Here is an 11,210-nt window from a genome sequence, read left to right as displayed (position 1 = left end):
ATGACTTTAAACATGCTAACCCACTGGGTTCAAAATGTGGTGTTCACAAAATAGGTCCTCTCTATTTTGTCCCCAGAAATCTGCCACCAAAGTTGTACTCTGCTGTGATGAACGTTCATTTGGTTGCACTGTTTCATACTGAAGATGTGAAAAAATATGGCTTTGATCCTATTCTACAGCCTCTGATTAATGACATCAAAACACTGGAGAGTCATGGCCTTGATTTGCTTTTCTCCAGTGAAAAAGTCGATGGCACTACAGTATAGTATGTCAGATAACTGGGGAAAACATAGGGATGCATGCGATTCTGGGTTTTACAGAGTCTTATAGTGGATGTTATTTCTGTCGTTTGTGTTTGATTGAAAAAAATGGTGCCCGGATTGTTTACAGTGTGGATGAACCCAAGATAATCTTGCGTGGAAAAGAGCTTTTTGAAACATGTCGCAATGAAATGCAGTCAGACCCGCAGAAGTTATGCGTGTTTGGTTTAAAGCAGAATTCAACTCTTAACAGCCTAGAGTTCTTTTATTTTTGCCACAATCTTTCTTTGGACATAATGCACGACATTCTTGAGGGGGTGGCTCACTATGAGACAAAGTTACTGTTGGAGTATCTCTCAGAAAATGTTTAGTCAAAATCTGATCTGTTCTCTAGAATTTATGCTTTTGACTATGGGTACTTAGAGAGCAAAAATCATCCTACAAGGATTAACTTGGACAATAATGGCAATAATACAAGGCTCAATTCCATTCAGACTCTTTGTCTTGTTAGAAACATTCCTTTGCATTTTGGTGACATTGTGCCTGAAGGAAACCAAAACTGTATTTTGCTGCTGCTTTTATTGCAGATAATCAACAACATATTTTTCTCCATCTCTTACACTAGGCATAACTGTACATTTAAAGCATTTAACAATGGAACATCATGACTTGTTAAAACAGTTGTATCCAGATAGAAACCTGATCCTAAAACATCACTTTATGATACACTACCTGGCTTGTATAAGAAAAATAGGACCCCTAATACATATGTGGAGCATGAGATTTGAGGCAAAAGACAGGGTTTTCAAAAACACCCTTAAAAACTTCAAGAACATCCCTAAATCTCTTGCGAAAAATATCAAATGTCAATAGGATATTGCTGGGAGAATCATCTTTAAACCATATTATGTATGAACCCTTGAAATCATTTAATGTGGACAATGAGAACAATAGTGATATGTTTGGCCGAGCCCTGCATGCTGCTGTACTGAACAACATTTTCTCTACTAACTGGTTTAAAATCAGTGGGACAGAGTGCAGGGCAGGACTAATCTTTTGCAGTGAGATTGAACATGAAATGCCTGTGTTTTGCAGAACAGAAAAGATACTGTTAATCATCAGTGTTATCTATTTCCTAGTGAACAAGCTTGTGGTTGACCACTTCAGTGAACATTTTCCTGCCTACCAAGTACTTGAAAGTGATGAAAAAGGTGTTATCAAAGCAGAGTCTTGTAATTCATAAGGCCTTTGACTTACAAAGTGCTTATGGTGGAGATGAGAGCGTATATATTGAACCTTTATTCTCTTTGTAAATGTTAAGTTGTGCCCAATCCCCAAGGTGCTTGGAAGATTTAAAGAAAAAAGATGATTTGTTTTAATGATTTATTATACTTGTTCACTGTTAAGTCTTGTGGGTCAATGCATTTAAATGTATGTAAACACAGACAGTAAAGAGATTTACAGCATGATAGTGTTCATACTGTTTTTCTGAAGCCTTACAGGTGAGTCTAGAAGCATTTCCAGATTTGATAAAAACATTTTCATGTTGGGAATGCAGTGCATACATTGGCCATATATATATATATATATATATATATATATATGTATATATATATATATATATATATATATATATATATATATATACACACACACACACACACACACACACACACACACACACACATATATATATATATATATATATATGTATATATATATATATATATATATATATATATATATATATATATATATATATATATATATATATATATATATATATATATATATATATATATACCCACTACTTTATATAGTGTATAGTGTATACATATGTCAGAGTTCATGATATCTAAAGGCTTTGCCTGGACCAAACCTTATTATGACCCAGTTTAGCCCCAATTAGGTGCTCCACTACAGGCTGAGACGTCTTAGCTTTAAATCTCAGGTTGTGAAAGTTCTCATAGGCTTTCTCAAAATACAAAGATCCTGAAACTTAGCTAATTATTACAGCAGCTTTGGAGTTTGATGGGTTGAAAAAAAAAAGTTGTGTTTGTCCAAAGAAGCATCAGTCAGGTTTTTGTTAATGAGCCCCAGTGCCCCAAGTATGTACAGCACTGGCATCTACCCACTTAGACATCAAAAGGGTTAAAGCCAAGTGGAGCAGTGTGTAGGAGTGAGTTACTGTGAAATTGGTTTTGTTATTAGACCAACTGTGGGTACATAAAAACAGGAATTAAGGAAAATTTGAAAAGTTCCCCTGAGGGTAAGACTGACAGACTAAAGCAGACTTGTCGTTGACATGTGGCTGGTGCATCATTTTACACATTTCATAGGGAACATTCAGATGAGTCCTTAACCTTAGTTTCATTTCCAACTTTGCCTGCAGCCATGATAACTTTGCATGAGGAATTATTTTGAATGATTTGCAAATAAGGCAATTTGCAAAGCTTGAGGAATGTGAGCATAATCCACAAAGAATGATTCATATTAAAATGCAGCTTGTGATTAATTGTAAAATTAACACCATTTCAAAGAGAAAAAAGGAAATATTTCAATACGAGAAATACTCTTCTTGAATCTTATTGAAGAAACATTTCATAGATGCAAAATTTACAATCATGCTACTAATGGTGATGCAATTATTGAGTGTCTGTCATATATGGAACAGTGAATGAGGAAGCAAGGACACAGCATTACACACGGCATTACATTTTATTAAACTCACTGGAAGAATAAAGGAGTTTTATGAACTGAACTAAAAGTGTTTTATTATACACTCAAATTCTAAAAATCCAGTGTAAATATACTATATATTAATACTTGGAATGGTAAACATTGTCATACCCCGGCTGGATAGCTGAGTTATCTTCCTGTTTTATTTTGATGCTCACCTCTTGTCTCGTTTCAGATCCTTCACTTCCTGCCCTTGTGTGTCTCCCTCTTGTGTGATTACCTGCCCTGCCCTGATGTGTTGCACCTGTGTCTCATTGTCTCCCCTCCCCCAGAGTATATAGTCTCAGTGTTCCCTTCCTTCTGTGCCAGTTTGTCTTGCTCCTGTGTGACTTTTTTTTTTCCTTGTGAACCTTATAGTTTCCTGACCTGTTTTTGCCTTCGACCTTGCCTTTAGCCTACTGATTTGGATAATCTTGTTTTGCTGACTGTTCACCTGTGTACTGACCCAGCTGTGATTAAAGGATTGATTTTTGAACTTGCCAACTGAGTTTGTCTGCATTTGAGTCCAAGCCGTGGTTCAGAACCTGACAAACATGGAATGAGTAGTCCATGAACTGTACCCTATACATAAACACAGATGGTGAGAAACGAGTTGTATAGCAGGGATTACTTCTGAAAATTGTAATGGTAGAGCATGTTAAATATGTTTTACTACTTGGTAGTTTCATTCTTATTCTGTACATATCAAAAGGAAAACTCAGGGGAGCACAAATAAAGGAAGCACCATTGTTTTGCCTCTTGACAATGTGGAAGAGAAAGAAAATGTGTTGGGGAAATCCAAGAGAGGAGGGACTTGTGACTGAAACAGTGTACAAATCTACAAGATGAACTCTAAATACGTCATCCCTCTAGAAGTGTAACACCACAACACTGTCTTGATTTCAGGTCCCTTTTTTTTATCCATCTCTCTCCTTGCAGAGTAAATTCACTGTCCCTTTGCACCCCCAGTGTCTGATGACTTGGTAAGTGGTCTTGAAATTAATTTGAGCACCACAGCTTTCACCCTTCTCTCCTTCCTGCTGGTTTCTCCTGCCGCTTTGGAGGGTTAAATGGTTTTAGCGATTGCTGGCAAAGGCAGTTAAGCATGCTGTCAATGAGCGCAGAAACTGAAGGCTCACATAAGACGTGGAGGGGAGGTGATTGCTCTGTAATGTTGCTGTAATGCAGCTGTTTGACAAAGCAACTCAGATACTGTGTGGGTCTTCACTCCAGACTTGATCAAATCCCAGAGAAAGTACTCACGACCTCCAACTGACAGAGGACAAAGCAGCCTCTACAAAGCAGCCACATGTATGAAACAGGTTTACCCATTGGAAAGAAATCCAGCAGTATTTTTGTATGCATGATAAGATAAGTTGTGCATGCATAATGTGTAAAACTCATTTGAAAGCAGCAGAGTAACATTATTAGAGAGAAAATGTACATAGTATCTGGAGGAATGAAAGAGAATGTTACATTGATGAAGCCACTAGCAAATTCATTCTCTCTTTTCTTGACAGGATGCCTCTCATCATTTTGTACTTGCACAGATATTTTCTCAAAGTTTCTCAAAGGCTCACACTTGGTACACAGCCTCAGTCAACATTACAAATTTCTTTTGGCATGTCTGTGTACCCTACCGTGCCTTGACTGTGGAGCTACTGCAAAAGCATTTGAGTCCATATAATACATCCATTTCAAACAGAGGAGGCACAAAATGAGCAAAAGAAGAAGATGGAAGAGGCTGTTGGATTGAAACAAATTGAACCTGTAAAATGCATTAAGGTATACTCACTAAGTACTACATTTTTCCAAATGTATCGGAATTTTAATCTTTATCTGCATTAGTTGAGACATCGTCTAAAAAAATACTCAGATGCCGTTTCAGATACTGTTTCGTTTTCCCATCCGTATTACTGACATCCATTTGCCCTCATACCACAGTTTTTTTCGTTGTGACTAAGACTTGACACTGTCTGAGACAATCTTCTCAAGCTAAAACCCTCTTTCATGTCAGTTGTCAACCAACGATGCAACACTCAGTAAAACAGAATACATTTAGGTTTGATTTTTAGAAGCGCTCCATCATCAGCTAATGAGCTGGAAGGACGGTTTCTGGCTTCTTTGAGGTATCTGTGTTAAGTTTGCAAAATTTAGTCTCTGTCTGGTCCTTTAACTACAGGTCTACAATTTACTGTAAACTTTTTGAACCCTAATGATGACATAGATCTGGATAGTAGCAGATAACCTACCTGTAATTCATGTAAATGAAATTGGTATGCCAAATAGTTTGTTGCATAGTCAGTGAGAATATTTTGGCCCAAGCGTGGTGGGGTGACAGGAATGATTAAAAATATATTCTGATATTACACATTTTAGATTCATAATATTTTCCAGCTGCAAGGAATCAACATAGGAAGTTTTTTCCCCCGTAATTCATTACTGTATGTTGAGTGAGTTTGCAACAGACAGAAATTGTGTGTATTATTGAATCTTTTGATATTTGTCCCAAAAGCTGACTCACATAAAATTATCACTACTGCAAGGGTTGATATAAACAGGATATCTCACTGGTTCATTTAGCAGAGTGTGTGGCAGCACAATCTTTATATTTTCTGTTATTCGGCCGAAGCAGTTTTCAGTTTATTTCATCAACTGCCAAAAATTAGAAGACATTGTCTGTATATTGTTGTATACAGAAGAAAAAGGGGAATTGGAAGAATGACAACATGACTGGAACTGCCCTATCCTTTCAGCTGACATGATAGTGCAAGAAATCTGATTGGCTCTCTGATGTTGGGAGTATGCATAAAAAGGGAAGTGACAAAGGTAATGAAAGCAGGCTCAAAATTTTGCGTGAGCAACACAGCACAAAGCAGAGCATATGGAGACCAACAGCAGAGAAACACTACAGGCAGACTCCAATGCATTTGATTTATCTGAGGAGCTTGGATTCCTCCTTAAAGAGCCACTGGTAAGTTTTATTGTCACTTTGTCTCATATAATACACATTTCCTCTCACTATAGTGTTAATCTTTTGGCAATATTTCAATTAACACAGATCTGAACCAAGGTTGGCAAGGGTCATGATAATAACAGTAACACATGTACTGTACAGACAGAGACATTTTTGTTGACCATTGAAGACTTTTCCCTCTATCTATTGGCTTTATTAAGTATTTGGTCAACAGCACACTTTTCCTCTGGGTTGAGACAGATAATTCTGCTTGTCTTTGAGTTATGAAGGTTATTGATCCCATGAAAACCTGTCTCTTCAAGTTTCTATTGAACCACTCACATGACGAGGCTTACTATCCAGCAGTGTACACAAGAGAGTATATTACATTTCAAATGCCTGATTTGGATATTCTTGTTACACAAAATCCTTTATGGCTTAGGGGACATCCTGCTGACATAACTTATCTACAACCTTTGCGAAGAATAGATTTCTAAACATTGTAAAACATGACAGCTTACTTCTGCATCCACGTTTCAAATTACCCATTGAAGTTAAGTATTACATGGCATTAAACATGGCCTACTCGTCTGTTTATGATATCCCATCTAGGTGTCCCTTGTTTTCTGCTTGGCTAATTCTTGGTTTTCCACGGCTCCCTCTTTTAAATTGTTTTCTTTCTTTGATTGATAGCACCAGTCATTCCCTGACACGCAGGTCAGGCACCATGGCAAACATGAACTGATGATGTTACTGATTACACTCAACATGAAAATCCTCCATGCAAAAATACAATCAAAAATCAATGAGCAAATCATTTTATTCTTATTATTGTCTAGACGAACCTTCCAGACTATTATCGAGTGTGGCTGGACCTGGCGAATAATCTCACATATCTGATAGAGTCCCGTAAACTACGGGACATGGTTCACAAGGTGAGAATGAGCAATGTATCCCTGATGCAAATACTCAGTGCAATCAGAATTGAGAAACAGTGCACGTAAATGTGGACATACAGTTTCATTTGTGGAAGCCTTGATGATGTTCACTGTTCCTGGAAACAGAAGTATTAAAACAAAACAAAATTTTGTTCCCAATCTTTTACAATCCAGATGCCTGTCTTGAGTCCAGATCTCTTGACTAACCATAGGGAGCTCAGGCTGGCTCACCTAGCGCTGGGATTCATCAGCATGGGATACGTGTGGCAGGAAGGACAACATGCACCTGCTCAGGTAAAACACTACAGTTCAATGGAATGAGGACAAAAAATGTGGTATTTCAGTCAATGGTGTACTGTGATGCTGTATGTAGGTGCAGGAGTGCTTTGAGCTAAATGCTATAATGTCAGTATGCTAACATGCTTATGTTAAATAGGTATAATGTTTTACTATTTTCACCATCTTATTTTAGCATGATAGCATGCTAACATTTACTAATTAGCACTAAACACAAAGCACAGCTGAGGCTAATGGGGATGTCACTACAGGTATTTAGTCATAAACCAAAGTATTGGAAAAATGTAAATTTTGGCCTGATGGTGGCCCTACATGAAATGTTTAGGGATCACCAAAGTGATTAGTTCATTCTGAGGGGAATGAATGTCTGTGCCAAATTTCAAGGCTATCCATCCAATATTTGTTGAGATGTAACACTGCAAATGTCAGAGTGTTCATAGAGGAAAAGTCAGGGGATGACAAAAGTGGGATACATCATTTGGGAACCTTGAATGTCTGTATGTTGTGCCAATCTGTCTGGTCAATGTTGAGGTATTTCACAGGATAAATGAAAACTTTGATGTGCTAGTGGCACTAAAGGAAAAGTCAGGGGATCACCAAAGTCATTAGGAATAATTTTCTGGGCACAATGGATATCTGTACCAAAATCCAAAGCAATCCATTTAATTGTCACTAACATATTACACTAAAAGGCAAAAATGGGGGCAGGTAGAGGAAAGGTTACAAATGTTATTAGGATCGATCCACCAGGGACCATGAATGTCTGTAGAAAATTTTATGTCAATCCATCTCATAGTTGTCAAGATATTTCGATCTGGACCAAAGTGGTGAAGTGACCATTTGACCTACAGTATGTCTCTGGAGCCAGGCCACTTGTGTTGCTAAAAATTTCAGAAAATTACTGTGAGGCAGCACTGCTGAACTAAACTAAAGCTTCACTTTTGCTCTTGTTTGACAGATTCTCCCAAAAGCTCTGGCCTGGCCTTATTGGCTGGTATCTCGCAGACTGGGCCTTCCACCCATCCTGACTTATGCAGACTCAGTTTTAGCCAACTGGAAGTTGAAGGATCCCACAGGGTGAGTGATGTTGTTTTTAACATCTTGACTTAATGTCCATAGTCCACGGACTGACTTAATTATAACATTTCAAAACTTTATGTCCAAACTTCAGTCACTCACATAGAAAAATAGCAAGGTATTTCTTTCTTTGGATAACACTTGTTACTCTTATCTTTCATTTTCATTTTCATTGTAGGGATATGGAAATTGGGTAAGTAGAAAACAAAGAGAGGACATTGACTCTGTTTTAAGTTTCTCAAATGCTTTTTCATATGACTTCCTTAGTGTGACACACATGTGATGTTTTACTCATATTATATTCAAAACACCATTTTCAAAAACAGGAACATGGAATTGATCTTTTCCTTCCCTGGTGGTGAGAGTTGTAAAGGATTTTTCATTGTGTCATTGTTGGTGGAGATGGCTGCTAGTTCCGGCATTATGGTTAGTATTAACTGCTGTTCTTCCTATTTCTTTGTGTCAACTCTTTCTGAACCCCAGCCTGATGTTCTCCATCTGTACACATACTGCCTTTGTCTCTTTCAGTTCTTTTATTCTAATTGCCTTAGTGATGGATTTTTTAACTTTCATCTCTAACCAGGGGGCTCTGGAAGTGATGCATGCTATGAAAATCTCTGACCTCATTGGCGTACAGAAAGGTCTGGGCAAAGTAACTCAGTCTCTGAAGAAGATGAAGGAAACTTTAAAACTCATGCACAGTAAGTTTGCATTAAACCTAGCCCAGTTTGAATTTAATTAATGTACATGCTGTGTCTTTTATGAAGGCAGGGGAATTCAATGTAATAAGAATAATGAAATTTGTGCTCTTTCAAGATCATGTGGACCCAACTGCGTTTCATGGAACATTGAGAATTTTTGTCTCAGGGTGAGTTTGAGAGCGATTACAATGTTCTACATAGTTATAAATGCTTTTAATATTTAGTTCATGATCTGGTGCAGATTTATCCTACTACTACAAAGCAGCAACATTTAGCTCTATCCCTCTGTTGTTCCTTACTTAGATGCTTCACGGTATGTTTAACAAGGAAACATCTATAAAAAGGTTGTTTATAATACAGGGTGTGAACTGTTTTAGGTGGCGAGACAACCCCATGCTTCCAAAGGGGCTGTTGTATGAAGGTGTGAGCAATGAGCCAATTTTGTTATCAGGCGGAAGTGCAGCCCAGAGTTCAGCCATTCAGTGCTTTGATGCTTTGCTGTGCATTCAGCATGAGGATGAGACAGGTAAAGATGCATTTCCTCCAACCTTTGACCCCCTCAGATGCCTCTCATGAATGAATCACGCTGTTTGTGCAGTCAGTTGATAGTGCTGACAAAAAACGTTTCCAGGAAAGGTTGTTATTTGCTTTCTTTCGAAGTCTTATTTTCTGTTCTTTTCATTGATTCGCCCTATCTAGGAGCCTTCCTGACACGCATGAGGGATTACATGCCTCCTGCCCACCGTCAGCTGATAGAAACTCTTTTTGTCTGTCCATCTCTGCGAGACTTCATCCTGTCCTGCTCCAGCTCTGATATCTGCCAGGCTTACAACTCCTGTGTCTCAGCTCTGGTGGATTTACGGAACTACCACCTCAATATCGTGACCAAGTACATCATTGTGCCTGGTAACCATGCACGCGCCATGGGTTGCCCGCTCAGAGGTGTGGGCAACATGCTTAACACCACAGGCACCGGAGGATCCAGCCTCATGGTCTTCCTCAAGAGCGTTCGCAATACCACACAAAAAGCACTGATCACAGAAACCATCTTTATCGAGAGAAACTGAAATATAATTTATCGTATATTTAATAATATACACAATATCCAACACTTTGTTATGTATTTATGAAAGGCTCACACAAAAAAGTCTTGACAAGTAGCACCACTATTATGCTAATCAGAAAAATGTATTTGTCATTATTACAATTAAAGTATTAGTAAATTAACTGTCAGCTGTATACCTTAATAGTGTATGGTAAATGTTTATGGCACTTGTTATGGCCCTTAGACAAATGTAGCATTGAAGAGCAACTTAACACCAGCTGATAATATTGTTTTTGCTGACGTCCAGTTGTTCAACTTCTCATTTTGCTGTAGTTATGTAGAACTGTGTGTCATTACATTGTGACATCACTGTTTTTTTTGTTAATATTTTTACTTGAGAACTCAATACTGCAATACTTTGTACTTTACTTTTACATAATACTTTATACAGTATAATCATGCAGTATGATTGTAAAAACGTTCGCAGACCATGCTGCAGAGACGGACTATGTTTAGTGTTGCATTTTGTGTATTAAAGAGGTACTGCATACTTAAACCTGTTTTTGAGCTGTGAACTAAATTAGATGACAGTACTGTGATGAAACACATCATTGCTGGTGTAAATATTGACACTGACACTAAATTTATAAATGCTGGCATTTCATGGGTTGAAAATGGCTTAATCTGTCATCTGCTGTTTAAAGTCAGCCCTGAAAAGGCTTGGCCAGTATTGACGTGGAGTAGACCATTTAGGAGTTCTCTACATCATGAAATTTATATAAATAGTAGAATGTTAATGTCCACCTCCCCCAGCTCCCCCCCATTGAGTGTGAGTCTGTGAAACTGCGCTGCCTGCCCGCTCTCATTTTCAAATATATGCTGATCGAGACAGTTTTAGCTTCAGCAGCTAACAGCAGCACTGACCTGCTGGAGGAAATCTCTCCGTCTGTGACTGTCTTCAATAGGAAATGCTGCTGGCAGCCACAAAAACAGCAGAAATCCTCTTTGCATTTCGTCCTGTAGCTCTCTGGCTGTTAGCTCCTGCAGTTATCAGCTGGTAAAATCTTGTTTTAAATTTTTAAATTGTGATGTAACCGGAGCTCCACTTTACTGAACATGTCTGTTGCAGAGCAGCAGCGGATTGCAGCTCGATAGTATCTATAGTCACAGACGAAGAGATTTCCTCGTGCAGGTCAGTGCTGCTGTTAGCTCCTGAAG

General features: G+C 38.2%; 1 protein-coding gene across 1 annotated transcript; it reads left to right on the top strand.

Annotated features, from left to right (window-relative positions):
- The first annotated feature begins 5,788 nt into the window (after positions 1–5,788).
- Positions 5,789–10,367, top strand: LOC122997616 (indoleamine 2,3-dioxygenase 2-like). The gene is made up of 10 exons (XM_044373883.1): positions 5,789–5,952; positions 6,774–6,869; positions 7,047–7,166; positions 8,128–8,246; positions 8,425–8,439; positions 8,573–8,672; positions 8,830–8,947; positions 9,063–9,114; positions 9,325–9,473; positions 9,647–10,367. Exons 1-10 carry the CDS (start codon positions 5,863–5,865, stop codon positions 10,012–10,014), a joined length of 1,227 nt encoding a protein of 408 aa, XP_044229818.1. The 5' UTR covers positions 5,789–5,862; the 3' UTR covers positions 10,015–10,367.
- Positions 10,368–11,210: the final 843 nt, after the last annotated feature.

Source organism: Thunnus albacares, chromosome 14, assembly GCF_914725855.1.
Source record: "Thunnus albacares chromosome 14, fThuAlb1.1, whole genome shotgun sequence".
In the NCBI taxonomy this organism is placed as follows: domain Eukaryota; kingdom Metazoa; phylum Chordata; class Actinopteri; order Scombriformes; family Scombridae; genus Thunnus; species Thunnus albacares.
The sequence above is the reverse complement of the archived record's forward strand: the minus strand, read 5'-3'. Positions and strand labels throughout refer to the sequence as shown.